Source organism: Dasypus novemcinctus, unplaced genomic scaffold (assembly GCF_030445035.2).
Source record: "Dasypus novemcinctus isolate mDasNov1 unplaced genomic scaffold, mDasNov1.1.hap2 scaffold_176, whole genome shotgun sequence".
Lineage (NCBI taxonomy): Eukaryota > Metazoa > Chordata > Mammalia > Cingulata > Dasypodidae > Dasypus > Dasypus novemcinctus.
Window position 1 is genome coordinate 394222 of NW_026688163.1, and position 14435 is coordinate 408656.

The 14435-nt window shown below is 60.4% G+C and overlaps 1 protein-coding gene and 1 long non-coding RNA gene across 2 annotated transcripts in view; one reads left to right on the forward strand and one right to left on the reverse strand.

The window, feature by feature from the left end:
* SLC6A3 (solute carrier family 6 member 3) overlaps positions 1–6302 on the forward strand; it is a 37926-nt gene extending 31624 nt beyond the window's left edge. Inside the window, exons 11-13 of the mRNA XM_058292649.2 lie at positions 630–797; positions 2001–2072; positions 5821–6302. Coding sequence (XP_058148632.1) covers positions 630–797; positions 2001–2072; positions 5821–5844 — 264 coding nt within the window. The 3' untranslated portion in view covers positions 5845–6302. The remainder of the gene's footprint in view (positions 1–629; positions 798–2000; positions 2073–5820) is intronic.
* Positions 6303–12848: 6546 nt separating this feature from the next.
* On the reverse strand, positions 12849–14435 carry LOC139438527 (uncharacterized). The gene is made up of 2 exons (XR_011648202.1): positions 14307–14435; positions 12849–13272 (listed from the first exon to the last, which is right to left on the reverse strand). It is a non-coding gene; the product is annotated as an uncharacterized lncRNA (long non-coding RNA).

Consider the following 14435-nt stretch of genomic DNA (forward strand, 5'->3'; position numbering starts at 1 on the left):
CACTTCTGCAGCCGTCCACCGTCACCACGGTGGTTGCCAAGTCAGGCCTGTCTGCTTATCAGACTCATTTCGAGAATGAGTAAAGAGACTGGGGGCCGCGCCAGCGTTGTGTGTCCAAATGGGGTCGCGACATTGGTGTCCCTGTGGCCGGTGTTTTGCTTTCAAGCAAATGGAGCAGATGCAAGGCCAGGCTCGAAGAGAAGAGGTCCGGTCGGCCACGCCTGCGGGGGACAAGGTGGAGAGAATATTTTGGGGGGTCGTGCCGGGGTCCTGCTACACAGGTTGTCCCACTTGGGGTGCGCACGCTGCGCCCAAGAGTGCAGAGAACTGCCGCGGCCCCGCACCTGCCCTGGCACCCCCGACCCCCGACACCTGCCCCTGCCGTCCCCGAGCTCGGTGCATCTGAACCGCTGCGGGCGGCGGGCCTGGACGGGCGCAGGGCTTCCAAGGGGACGACGAGGTTTTCCTACCCACGGGCGCATGTGCCGAAGGCTCAGCCTCCCGCGGCGAACCTTGTCCCACGGCGCCCACAGACGACGGGGGCACGGCCCTGCCCGGGGACACGCGTGCCTGACCCTGCGCGCCCTCAGCCCGCGGCCGCGCCTGACCCCGCGCGCCCCTCGTTGCAGTTTGTGGTCGTGGTCAGCATCGTGACCTTCAGGCCCCCGCACTACGGCGCCTACGTCTTCCCCGGCTGGGCCAACGCGCTGGGCTGGGTGATCGCCGCCTCCTCCATGTCGATGGTGCCCATCTACGCCACCTACAAGTTCTGCAGCCTGCCGGGCTCCTTCCGAGAGGTGCGCCGGGCCCCCGGGCCCCATTCCCCGTTTCTGCCCAGCTGACCCGCAGGCAGAGGCTGTCGCGCGGTGACCACGGCGGGGAGACGCGGGTGGGCGGGCCAGGGCCACGGGGCGTCCACGCCTCAGGTGTGTCCATGTGTGTCTGTGTCTGTATCTGTTTGTGTGTCTGCGTATCTGCGTGTTCCCTTCCGTGGGTCCATATCTATGTGTACAGCCCAGGTGCACCCGCGTGTGTCCTCGTGTGTGCATGTCCGTGGGAGTGCCTGTGTATTTGAGTGCCTGTGTGTGTCCGTGTCTGTCCATGTGTCTGCCCATGTGTACCTATGTGTCTGCATGTGCTCATGTGTGCGTGTGTTGGTGTGTGCCCATGTGCCTGTGCTGTGAGGTGATGGGAGTGGACGGGGCAGCCTCTGGTCACCTCAGGCTGTGACGCGGCCACTCCAGGTGGCAGCTCTGGGCCTTGGGGGAGTGGCTGGGGCACCTGAAGCTCGCAGGTGTGGAGGCACCTGACCCGGGCCCCAGTAAACGCCTAGAAACACTCAGACCCCTCGACTGGGGCCCAGAGGGGCCGTCTCCCCACAGGACTGCCCCCCACCCTCCCCGCCGGGCTAGGTCCCACGGGACGGGCTAGGTCCACCCGGGATGGGGGCCTGCGTGCTTCACCTGGGCCCCCCCACACTCCCCCAGAGAGCCCAGGCATCTGAGGGACCCGAGCCCTGGCCGTCCCGGACCCAGCACGGCAGCAGGGGGCCTTCACTGCCCACAGCCGGGGCTGCAGCTTCCAGGAGAGACGGCGTCCGCACCCCCTGCTGGCTCTCGGCAGGCGTGCTCCTTCCAAGGGGCCTGGGTGTTGGAGTGGGGTGTCGGGGTGGCCCCGCGTGACGGGGCCACCCCCCCCACCAAGGACCACATGAGCAGAGACAAAGGGCCCTCCAGGCCCAGAGCTGCCCCCTGGAGAGGCCGCGTCACAGTCTGAGGTCAGCAGAGGCTGCCTCGCGTTGCCCAGGTTCTCATAAAACCACCACAGCAGGTGCGTGCCCTCAAAGCGTGCCCTCCCCGAGAGGACTTCTCGTTTCAAGCCAGGGCTTGACGGAGCCGTGGCCTCGTCCCAGGGCGCGAGGGGCCTCGGTGACCCGTCGGCCTGGACCACGGGGCAGACCACGGGGCGTGGGCGCTTACCGGGTCCTGTGCATCTTGCAGAAACTGGCCTATGCCATCACACCCGAGAAGGACCGCGAGCTGGTGGACGGTGGGCAGATCCGCCGGTTCACGGTGAGTGCCACGTCCCGCCAGGGCCTGTCCCACGGGGAACTGGAATGACCCCCAGGGCCGGCAGTCTCTGGACAGCCACGGCGCCACGTCCAGGAAATCCTCCACGTGCTAACGGGCAAACATTCCCAGCGTGGCCTGGGCCCGGCGCTGTCCTTGGTGCTGACCAGGGCCACTCCTGAGAGCCCCCGTTCCGTGGCTGGAGGCCGGCCACGGGTGAAGAGGGTGGTGGGGAGGAGAAGGCGGAGAGAGGGACACAGCGTGAGGGGCAGGGTGCCTGCACCTCTCTGTGTGGCGACAGCTGCACAGACCCCCACGTGGGGGAGAGTGTCCCTGGAAGGCAAAGTGGGGGGTGGGCTCAGCACCCAGCCCTTCTCTGGAGAACGAGGGAGCCAGGCCACAGCCGCCTTCAGCTTCCGGGGGTTGGAGCCGGGATATGGGCCGAGCTGGGGGGGGTGGGCCCGGAGGACGTTGTCCTGGTGTCCTGCACCAGTCCACGGTGAGCCTAAGCATCCTCTGCCCCTGAAGTCCCTCTTGTCCAGCAGGCATCCAGGTGCCCCAGGGTTCTTGTGAGTTTGCCTGAAATAGCTTCCGCAACCTTTGACCTTTCAGCCTCTAGGTGTTCTTACGATTTAGGTGTCTTTTCTAAGTTTAGCATATATCCACATTTTTTTACACTGACAATCTGACAAATTAATTCATTTACATTAGTTGTGATTCATATGTTTGAACCTGGATTCTATGATCTTTTAAATTCTATTCTGTCAGTCGATTGATTTTTATTTTGGCTTGCTTGTTTTTCTTTTTGTACTTTTTTCCTCTACTTGTTGGAGTTTATGATTTATTCTATTCTTTTAATGGTTACCTTTAAAATCATACCATGAATATTTTGTTTAAGGTCTAAACGATATTTTAACAATTTTATAAGGACTTTTATCTTCCTTCTCCTGATTAAGTCTATTATTGTCCAAAATTTCAGTTCTTTTTTCAACCTACAAATTAGCGTCATCACCATCACCGCCATCATCATTTTGTGTAGACAATGTTCCTTTAAATTGATGTACTTCTACTTTTTATTTATTTGTTCATTCTTCTTTTTGGCAAATCCAATTTTCCTTATAGGATCTTTCTTTCCTTTTCAAAAAATATCCTTCAGATATTCCTTTAAAGAATCCTCTTGATAACCTCCGCCCTTTGGTGCATCTGCAAATGTCTTTATTTGCCCTCATTCATGAAAGAGACTTCCCTAGGCCCACAGTTCTAGGTTGGCTGTTACTGTCCCCTGGCACCTGAGGGCACGAGCCAAGCCCTCCCGGCCAACCCCACTGATGCTCCAAGAAGCTGTGGCCCCAGGAACCGTGGTTCCGTGGCATGACCTGCTGTGGTGCCTGGATGCCCTTGGCTCTCTCTGCCTGTGCTATTGTCCTCACTTCACCTGGACTTGCATTTCCTTTCATGTATTCTGCTCAGGATATGTGGTGCATCCAGGATCTGTGGGTTCATGTTTTTTGTCCGTTCTGGGGATTTTGCATCCATATTTTACATTCTGCCTTTTACCTTTCTCTGGTTTTCCTCAGGGGCTCTAGAGTGGGGCAGACTTTGTCCTGGCTCCCCCATGTTACTTTTTAAAAATTTTGGACCTCAAGTTGTTCATTTATCTAAATAACATGAAAAGTCAACCTTGATAACAAGTTCCATCGACTCATCTGGCCCACTCTGCCCCAAAGCAAACACCGCCTTAACCTAGTACTGACCTACCTGCCCTTTTCAGAGAGTAAGCTTTATTCTCTCTGTAGTTATGCCTGTGTCCCTAAAAAGCGTGTGCTTAGCTTCAATTGTTCTTAGCTCTATAAAAAGGGCATTCTTCTGATTGGCTTTTTGGTTAAGTTTTCCACTTGTGTGTAGTTATAGTATTAGACCGTCTGACTTCTCCTCAGGCTTCTTGTGCCTGAAGTTTGTTGAGTTTCTTGGATTTGTTGGTTTATATTTTTCATCAGATTTGGAAAATTTTCAGCCATCATTTCTTAAAATGTATTTTCTACTTCACCCTCAGTCCACCACTCTTCAGGGGCTCCAATTACACGTGTGTTGGGCCACTTGACATTGTCTCACACCTCATTGGTACTCTGCTTATATTTTATTCTCTTTTCTCTCTGTGTTCCGCTTTGCATGCTTTCCTTTGCTGTTTCTTTCGCTCACTCTTCTCTTCTGCAGTGCTGATCTGTTAGCCCCACTTGGCCTCTCCTTCCCTGCTGCAGCCTGGAAGGTGTCCAGGCAGTGAGCTGGGCCATCCCTTAGGAGGCACTGTCCTTGCCTGACGCCCACTGTTCTGAAAACCTTTGCCACGTGTGTTTTGGTTCTTTAAGACGGGAGTGCGTATCCAGACTCTGTCAGTCCATCCTTCTGTACAGCTACGGTTCATTCGCTTGGACTGCTGCGTGGTAGCTCGTTATGTACCACAATTTAGCTCTCAGTTTCTGCCTCAGGCCTTCCATTATTATATTCCACTTCACTAAGAGTTACATATTGTGCTTCATCTTAGACATGCATTGGGTCTGTTTGTTCTGAAAAGGGCATCGCTGTAATCACACACGTTGTTTTAAAGCAGTTTGTACGTAGCTTCCTGCACTCCACAGGCCTCTCGTCTGAGGTCTGGTTCTGCCCGCTTGCACACAGAGGCTGCTGTGCTGGGCTTCCGGTCTTTCCTTGTGCGCTTAGAGCATGCCCTTGGTGTGGGGCGTTCTGGGAGGAATCCTCAGCACACTTTGGTGGTAGCCAGGACCCCGGGGCTTGGAGCTGACGCCCTGGGGGCAGCACCCTGCCCCTGCTGCTCATCTGTCCTGGAGCTGTGGCCCCCTAGCTGCAGCTCTGCGTGTCTGGCTTCAGGATCCTCCTGGCCACCGTGCGCCTCCAGGGTCCTCCCAAGAGAACGATGCAGGAAGGCGTTCGTCCTGGATGTGCTCGAGCTGAAGCACAGCCAGCAGGCCCCGGCCCTGGAAATGCTTCAACCGTGGCTTCTGCCACTCGGAGTTCTTGAATGGTTCATGTTCACAAATGGGCTAGACTAGCAGCTGCAAGGTGAGAGGTGGTGGTGCCTGCTGAAGGTCTAAATGGCCGAGCGTGTCACCTCAGTCCCTGCACGGTCGGTGGGTGGCAGGCGGGCACTTCTTGCCTCTTCCTCGGTGGGGAATCGGAGGCCCCAGAAGGGTCACACGGCAAGTTGATGGGAGAAAGATCTGGAACCTGGCACCAACATTGACGGGTGCCTGGCCGCCTGTCCACCCAGCGACTGTCCCCAAGTTGGGGCCACGAGGCCTCTGGCTGCAACAGTGCTCCCCACATCCCTTTACCCAGGAGAGATCCGCTGATGTGATTTTTTTTATTAAACACAATCCTCATCCACCACCAAGTCACCACGTTATAAGGTCTCTAGATTCTCCTCCAGCTCTCTCTCAATTAACGCTGGCCTCCCTAGACTGCCCCTTTCAGCCAATCACATTTATAGATCAGCGTGTTAGTTTTACTCATTATGATGGGGTACCATCAACTCCACCCATTTCCACGTCTTTACAATAGACCTTGCTCCATGTAAACTTGACAAGAGCCGTCAGGTCTTTGGGGCCTCGTTGGCCCTGCGCCCCTTGGGGTGAACGTGGCTATCAGCAGCTCACCCCTGGGCTAGACGTGGGGGGCACCTTTATCCAAGGACCTCCTGGCTATGTTTCTAAGTAAACCCCTCTTTTTCTTCCAGCTCCGCCACTGGCTAATGGTTTAGAGTGGAATGAAGAAAGAATACCCGAGAAGAGGCCATCTCTGAATATGGGAGAGGCGCAAATGAAGAAGGGAAATTTAACTTAAGGGAAAGATGCTTCTACTATTTAACCTCTATCTTATTGGGGGAAAAAAGGCTTTTCCCGTCTGACTGTTTACACATGTCCGTGCCAAGGGAGAGAATGCCCGCCTGTGTCCTGTGTTGGTGTACTAGCTAAACCCCGGCCCCGGGCCCTGCAGCGCAGGGAGCATCTAACGTCCTCATCTATTATGTAGAGCTCGCCCCGCCCCGCAGCACCTGCCCCCGACGGTCCTAGCAGCATGGGTCTTCCTTGTCATTTGTGGGTTTTGAGGAAAAGGCATAAAATAACTACGGATACACTGGACTGAAAATCCAAGGGCTTACAATAGCATCCTGGATCATTTATTTCATTCATATTAAAAAAAAAACAAGTATCGCTATTCTTGTCTAGTTCTGAAGAAGGTGAAATTGAAGAAACCGTCCATAATTGCCACGCCCCTTGCAAACATGTAGCCCCGAGCAAACACTGTAAAACAGACACGGGCTCACGCATCACTCCCGTGTTTGCTCGGAGACCCGCGGAGGCAGCCACGCCTTGCGCGCGTAAATTAGAAGCAGCGCAGTCGTTGTGGGCGCCCACGTCTCCCACCTGCTTGGGTCCTGGCGAGCTCGTGGTCCGGCTGGCTGTGGGTTGGGCGAGTGTGCGCCTCTGGACTGGGTGCACCATCCCCATCCCGTGGGCAGCGGAAGCATCTGGAGCGCCCAGCGGTGGGCACGTCTGGAGACCATGGCCTGCGAGCCTGGGGCCCGGGACCTCTGGAGGAAGAACTCCCCGAATCCTTCCACTGCGCACGTCACACCCGCCGTGGTGCCATTTATGTTAGGAGTGGAGTTCCTAAACCGGGCCCCCCCGTGCGTCGACAGCAGGTCTCGGAACACGAGGTAGCCTTCTGAGTTGCCGTTTGTATTTATAAGAATGTTGGCAATGCCACACGAAGAGCTCTGGGCCAGCACGCTTGGCCTCCGTCACCAAGGGAAACGCACGTGTCGTTGCCCACGAGCCACGCCTGCAGCCTGTGCCCCCCGCACGTGGCCTCGCGGACAGCTGCAGTGCCGTGGGGGAGAAAGGCCACCAGGGGCTCTAGGTGTCTCCGCTGGGTGGGGGCAGTGGTCTCTGAGGCCACAGGGCCCGCTCACCCTGCCAGCACGTGACGTCAGCACCCACGGCTGGAATCCGCCGCCCATGGGAGACGGTGGTTTTCTGGCCACAGGGCCCCTTGTAGCCTGGCTGAGGCACGGCTCCGTCTCTTCCAGGAAGTGTCTACGCGTGCCACGGGGAAAGCCGGGCGTCAGCCCTTCGCGTTCCCTGAGTGTCCTGTGTGGGACACGTGGCAAGCACCGAAACGTTGCTGGAAAAACAGCCTTGGACGGGGTGCCGCTGCTTCACCTGATCCCGCCGTGCTCCCCTGCCCGCCCCGAGTATTTGCTGAGGCTCATCTCGTCCCCCCACACATCCCCTCGCTGAGCCTTCCCGGCCTTGGCTGCGCCGGCGCCACCCCAGCCCACCTCTCCATCCTTCTCGGAAATATTTCGTACACAGCCAGCCCACATCTGACAGCACCCCTTGTGCCGGGTCTAGCTCTGAAGTCCTGGTTCAGCTGGCACTCGCTCATGGTGGGCCGCTCTCTTGTGCTTCTGGTCTTGTGAGCCGAGCCTGAGCAAGTCCACCCACAGGCCCAATCTCGCCCCACCACCCCCGGCCCGCCTACCCACACGTTTCCCTGTGGAATGAGTGGCGTCCACTCCCACCCACTCGTTCAGGCCACACTGGGTGCCAGCTGGGTCCCCCCACCCATCCAGCCCCTCGGCCTCGCTGTCAGCCCTCCAGCGCCTTGAGTCCAGCCTCACCCTCTGGTCACCACCTCTGCCCGTCCTGGGACCTCCACCCTGCCCGGGGTCTCCTAAGGGGCTCCCTGCCCCCAGCCTTGGCCCTGACTGTCTCTTGTCCACTCTGTTGCCGAAGAGGCCCCTGTAGATCTCCACGTCAGCCACCACCCACAGGAACCACCACGTTTTATCTTCATGCCTAGAATAAATGTCCACACCCCCGCTGTGGCCCACGTGACCAGGCAGTCGGTCACTCCCCCCAGGTCCTCCCTCAGCCCTGATCCAGGCTCCGCGCTGGCCCCAGGGCCCAGAGACGTGCTCACACGGAGCCCTTGTGCCTCTTGCCCATGCGTGGCCGTTCCTGCCCCAGACATGTGCCTCGCCTCCTTCCTGACACGGTGCCCCCCTTCCCCCAGCAAGGCCATGCAAGGCCCTCCCCACCCCACCCCAGGACTTCAGCCTCCAGTGGCTTGAGGGGGCTGTCCCCACGGCCCCTGGGGTCTTCGCACGGCCATCTGATGGGTCAGCCGCGACCGGCTCGACCAGGCCGGACAGTGGGATTCTGCCCAGCAACCATCACCCTACGTGAAGTGTGAGCACCGTAGGCAAGCCACGTGCCCCCGGGGTGGGACCACAGGGTGCCGAGCCGCTGGGGACTCCCAAGGCCCTGCCAGCCAAGCGACAGTGGCCAGAGAACAGCAAAAGGGAAGGGAGAGGGAGGGTGCAAGAGCTGAACTGGGGATGGAGACCCCAGGATGCTGGCCTCGGCCACTCAGACACAGGGTCCCCGGGGCTGAGGCAGCTGCTGTGGACCCCGTTCCCGTGGGCTGCTGGCCGGCCGAGAGCTCTGCAGACCACCAAAATGGGGGCCCAAGACAGCACGGCCCGGGCTCCAGGGCCAGGGGATGGGGGCCCTTCGTCCCCACGATTGGCCCAGGAAAGGCTGCTGGGGAGTAGGGGGTGTGGGTGGAGAAGGGCACAAGCTCAGCAAGCAGGAACCATCCACGGGCCCAGAGCGGGGCCAGCTGCCTGGCTCACCATCTGGGCAGACGCTCGGCTGTCCACACCAGCCCAGGAGCGCCCAGTACCCTGCCTGGCTGCGCAGAGCGGCCAGGAGCCCACGGGCAGCGGGCAAGGAGTGGCAGCCACGATTCCCAGGGTCCCCCACGCCGGCCGCTGGCCCTGCTTCCAGGGCACCCATGCCACAGCCTCGCCGGCTGCCCCCCTCCTAGGGACCGGTGCCCCTGCCCGCTGCCCCCTTGCCCGCCACCCACTGCCCTCTCTGGAGCTTCTTGGGCTGCTGGCCACTGCTCTGGGACCTGCCAGCAGGGCCACTCCTTAGAGCAGGGCAGGAAGCGCTCGGCGTCTCAGGGCACCCTCGCCTTTACCCTGGGGGTCCCGGTTAGTGTCAGAGCCACCTCCGGCCAGGGCGCCCCAAGACCAGAGGGGGGCACAGAACATGCAGCGAGCCCACCTGCGGGCCCCGCGGGCCAGAGGCCCAGAGCCGCCCCTGCACCTCTTCGGGCCACCTGCTGCGCTGCCCTGGGGCGCCCCCAGCCCCACCCTCCTCCGTAGGGTGGACACGAGCCATCACAGAGCCCACATTTGACACGAATCCTGCGCCAAGCGGGGCTGCCCGCTGACCAGCCGCAGGGCACCCTGCCGGCTCCGGCAGTCGTGGAGGCTGCTGGGGAGGGGGGCGGCCCATTCGGACTCACGCGTCCATGGGGGGACATGTGTGGGGGTGCTGGTGTCCCCTGGGAAATGGGGGTTCAGTAAGACTGGCTGTGGAGCTCAGCCCGAGGACAGGGAGACGAGACCCCACGCTCACCCCCTCCATTGAGGCTTCTGGGTCCCGTGAATCCTGCAGGCTCCACCGCCTGCCTTCATCTCCCCTCGCACAACACAGGCAGACACACGCGCACACGCGCATGTTTCACATGTGCAAGTGTGTCACACACATCGCATCATACCTGAGCGGGCACACGCACAGCAGCCAGCTGAGACCTTTGTGGTGGGCTGGGCACCGCCTGGGTGCTCGAACCCCTCCTGGAAGCGCGAGGCCCGGCTCCCTCACGCTCAGCCTGCTTCAGAATTGCCAAGGCTTTCTCCACGGCCCCTGGCTGGTGACCCAGAGTCTCCTTGATGCCCTGCCCCAAGCATCTAGTCAGAAAGACAACCACAGGCTGCCCAGACTGGTGCCACATATACAATGACAAACGGCTTATGCCCTGAATATATAAAGAGCGCCTACAAATCAATAAGAAGAGAGGCAGCCCTCTCACAAAGGAGGCCACCAGGTGTCAAGAAACACCTGAATGGATGCTCCAGGACATGCAGGCTAAGCCACAGCAGGATGCCACCTCACAACCACACCACAGGGGAGTGTTAAAAGTCCAGCAAGCTCTTGTGTTTGGAGCCACGGGACTCTCAGCCACTTCTGGTAGACGTAAGCTGTTGGTGAACAGCATGAGGCACGCTATACCGGCATGGCCATGCCCACGGCAGAGGCCCTGGTGCCCATCAGGCGAGGCCATTGTACGTGCTGCAGGTGCTGTGGCAAGCTCACACCTGTGACCAGCCCCGGGCGCCTCACACAGAGGGGCCTGGGAAGTCGCCCCCCAAGGCTGGTCACCGGGCACCGACTGGTCTCCCAAGCCCCTGGATCCGCCGAGGCCGGCGTCACCCGGGGCCACAGCCTCTCACCTCCCGCTTCCTCGTCCTCTGCCCCCACTCCCCGGCAATTTCCCCGTGCGTCCCCCGGCCCCCCGCTCCACCACCAAACGTGCCCTCCGGAAACGTGCGCGCGCAGGAGCAGGCCGGCCGGCCAAGCCGCGCCTTGCAGGAAGCAAGGCTGGAAACGGCAGAGGTGCCTCCCAGCAGGTGGGCGCCGTTTAGCTCCTCCTCGGGAGGAAACTCCCAGCCAATGGCCGTGGCGTGTGGGGTGGCGGGCGGGCCCGGGGTGTTGCAGAGAAGGCCACGCTGAGCGGGAACGTGGCCCCGGCCATGCTCAGGCTCACCCCAGGCCTCCTCGCCATCCTGCCCCGGCTCGCTGACTCCCCGGGGCCCTCATCTCCTCTCTGCTCCCACCCCTTCCCACCGTCCCCACGGGCTGCTGACACCGGCTCAGCTTCCCTGGCCATCGCCCCTGGACCCCTCCCAGCCCCCGGCGCCGAGGCCCTGGGCCAGTGCTCCCTGAAATCCACACCCCAGGGGTCTCTCTGCAGGGGCCGTAAAGGAGGGCTTCTCCCCGCCTCTCCTCCCAGCCCGGCTGGGGGCTCTGTGGGGGCAGGGCCCGCGCTGGTCTCTGTCACAGTGACCAGTGCCTCGAGCAGGCCTGTACCAGGGAGACAGCGGCTTAGTGTAGATGGACAGACGCGTGGGTGGAGGGGTAGGGGCGTGGGTGGGAGGGTGAGTAGGTGGATGGTTGGGTGGGGGGTGAGTGGGTGATGGGTGGGGGGTGAGTTGGCCCTGAATGGGTGGGTGGGTGAGTTAGTGATGGGTGGGAGGGTGAGGGGGTGGATATGTGGGTGGGTGGGTGAGCAAGTGGATGTATGAGTGGGTAGGTGAATTGTTGATGAGTGGGTGAGTGGGGGGTGGGTGGGTGATGGGTGGGGGGTGAGTTGGCCCTGAATGAGTGAGTGGGTGAGTTGGTGATGGGTGGGGGGGTGAGCGGGTGATGGGTGGGGGGTGAGTTGGCCCTGAATGAGTGAGTGGGTGAGTTGGTGATGGGTGGGGGGGTGGGGGGGTGATGGGTGGGGGGTGAGCTGGCCCTGAATGAGTGAGTGGGTGAGTTGGTGATGGGTGGGGGGGTGGGTGGGTGATGGGTGGGGGGTGAGTTGGCCCTGAATGGGTGGGTGGGTGAGTTAGTGATGGGTGGGAGGGTGAGGGGGTGGATATGTGGGTGGGTGGGTGAGCAAGTGGATGTATGAGTGGGTAGGTGAATTGTTGATGAGTGGGTGAGTGGGGGGTGGGTGGGTGATGGGTGGGGGGTGAGCTGGCCCTGAATGAGTGAGTGGGTGAGGTGGTGATGGGGGTGAGGCTGGGTTGGCCATGGGTGAGCGGGTGAGGGGGGGGGGTTGGTGATGGGGTGAGGGGTGGGCGGAAGGCCCCACACCACCCCTGAGCGCCTGTCCCTCTGGCCCCGCCGCAGGGCGCCTCTGGAGCTGCACGGCGAAGGCTGCGCTGGCTCTTGAAGGAGAGGCCGGGCCTTTTCACACAGACGAGCCGCGGTCCCTTTAAAACACCTGAAAACGCGCCTTTCCGCCGCTCACCCCGGTGCGGGGCGCAGGCCCACGCGCGCTGGCTGTGGGCGGGCACGGCTCGGCCCCTTCCTCGCGCTGCTTCCCGGGGACTTGGCGCTGCGCGGGGTGACCTTTAGCCGCGAGGCGGGACGGGAAGGCCGGGGCGAGCGGGCGGGCGTCCCCTGAGAAGCCGCTGTGATATCGCCGCCGCGGTGCGGGTGGCTCGGGAGCCGCTGCCGCTGATCCTCCTTAATCTCGGGATCATCCAGCCGCCCGGGGCGCCCCCGCCTCCCGCCCGCGGCAGGAAGGAAGGGCGCTCCCCCAGACCAGGGTCAGCCGCACCTCGTGCCGGGCGCCAGGGGCCCGCGCCACCCTCCTCCCAGACACGCCGGCCCCGGGGGGCCCAGGGCAGGGCGGCGCCCAGGTCAAGGTGCACGGCGGGCAGGGCCCGCTCCCCTCTCGCCAGCAGGTAGCCAAGGAGCCCCAGCTCCTTCCAGGGCCAGGCTTTACCCCGAGCGCTCGGCCAACCCCTGCCGGGAAGACCAGGGGAACTGGAGAAGACCCCACCCCCGGTCTCCACCCCCCACCCCAGCCCCTGTCCCGTCCCCGCCCCCGGAACCAGGACTGCAGCCCTGCCTCCCCGTGGCCCCTCCAGGAGGCAGGGCCCCGTCTGGGCACCGGCAGCCCCCTCCTGAGAAGCATGCTGGGGTCCTAGACAGGCTCCAGCGAGGCCGGCGCACCAACAGCCGGGCCCTGGTGCTCGTTTCCCTGCTCCGCCGTGGGACGGTCCCGTCACGAGGTGGTCACTCTGGGGGAAGCTGGCTGAGGCACACGCAGACACCTGGACTGTTTGGGTAACATCTAAGCCTGAAATCATTTTAAAAAGAAAAAAGGAAAAGAACACGGGTTTCCCCCTGCCCTGCGAGCACACCCCACCGAGGGCAGGCAGCGTGGAGCCGTGCCCGGCCGTGGCCTCCGTGGGCTGTCACTGCCACGCTATGTACAATCGCACTCAGGGGTTCCCATTCCGCGCTGGCCCTTCGCCTTCTCGTGTGATGAACAGCTGGAAAGCGCGACGTTCGCGTGGCTCTAAGGTCGACACCGCGGAGCAGGCCCAGCCAGGCCCACGCACCGCGGGCGGCGCAGCTCTCCCGACCTGGCCCTGCAGACACCTCTTCCTGCTCAGGGCAAGCACGGGCTCCGTTCCCCCGTTGTTGATAAAGGAGAACATGCTTTAGACCCATTTCTTTTTGCACCAAACAATACATCGAGGCGATACCTGCAGAAAAGCAACAGGGATGATTTTTTAATCCTTCCTGTGGCTGTTTTGTGGGTGTATCTCGGTTTATACCCCCCTATGGCTGTTTCCAACCTGTTGCTACTTCAAGTGACAGCACAGTGTAAATCCTGAACATGAAACGCACATTCTGTGTGTATTTTCCCATCTCTAGGACAGACTCCCAGCTGCGAGGGCCCCGTGCGGGGCCTCCCGCCACCTCTCCTTCCTGGGGCAGGGGCGTTTCAGGGAGCCTGGGTCCTCCGGGGACCCCCGGGGAGGTGTCTGCTGTCACCGGCCTTTGAGAGGGGAGAAAGGTCCCCGGTGGATTCAAACACGTGTTCCTCTTTTCCACTGAGGTTGAGCGTTTCTCCACCTGCTTTGTGCCCTGACCTTCCCCGCCTGCTGCCCGTTTCCCCCAAACCCACACCTGGCCCTCTTCCCCTCCAGGCGTGGAAGCTTCCTGCCCCTCGGGCAGAGCAGCCCCAGCAGGGGACGCTGCAGACATTTCCCCCACGTGGCATCTGCCTTTGATTTTGTTCTGTGTGAACTTTCCATGCAAAAGTTTATATTATACTTTTAAACCATGAAACTTCTGGAGCTTTAATTTGTTGCTCCTGAATTGTAAATTTTAGCACAAAAGGCCTCTCCCAATCCTGAGGCCTGAGGGAATTCCCCCACGTTGGCCGTGGCTTCCGGCTCACATTTACCTCTCAGGTACTTTGTGGGCTATTCTGGGATAGCACGAGACGAGGGGCCACCGCATCTCTCTCTAAATGGATCCTGTTGTCCCGAGAAATTGATGCAAAGTCCACCTTTTCCATCTGTACCCTCTACCGAGTCTATATGTAGTTGACTCTATTTACAGACTTTCTATTCTGTCCCTGTAGCAGTTTGACATAGTTATGAATTCCAAAAATAGATATTGGATTATGTTTGTAATCTGATCTGTACCTGGGAGTGATTAAGTTATGATTAGGGCTTTGCTTGGGCCACATTATTAGGGGGTAGGGACTCACCAAGGGGTGGGGACTCACAGATAAAAGGCAGCCAAGGACAGAGTGGAGGGTTCTTAATGTTGGAGTTTTGATGTTGGAGTTTGATGCTGAAGCCTTAAGCTGGAGCCCTGGGAAGAGAGACAGAGCCGTTCGCCTGATAGTCTACAG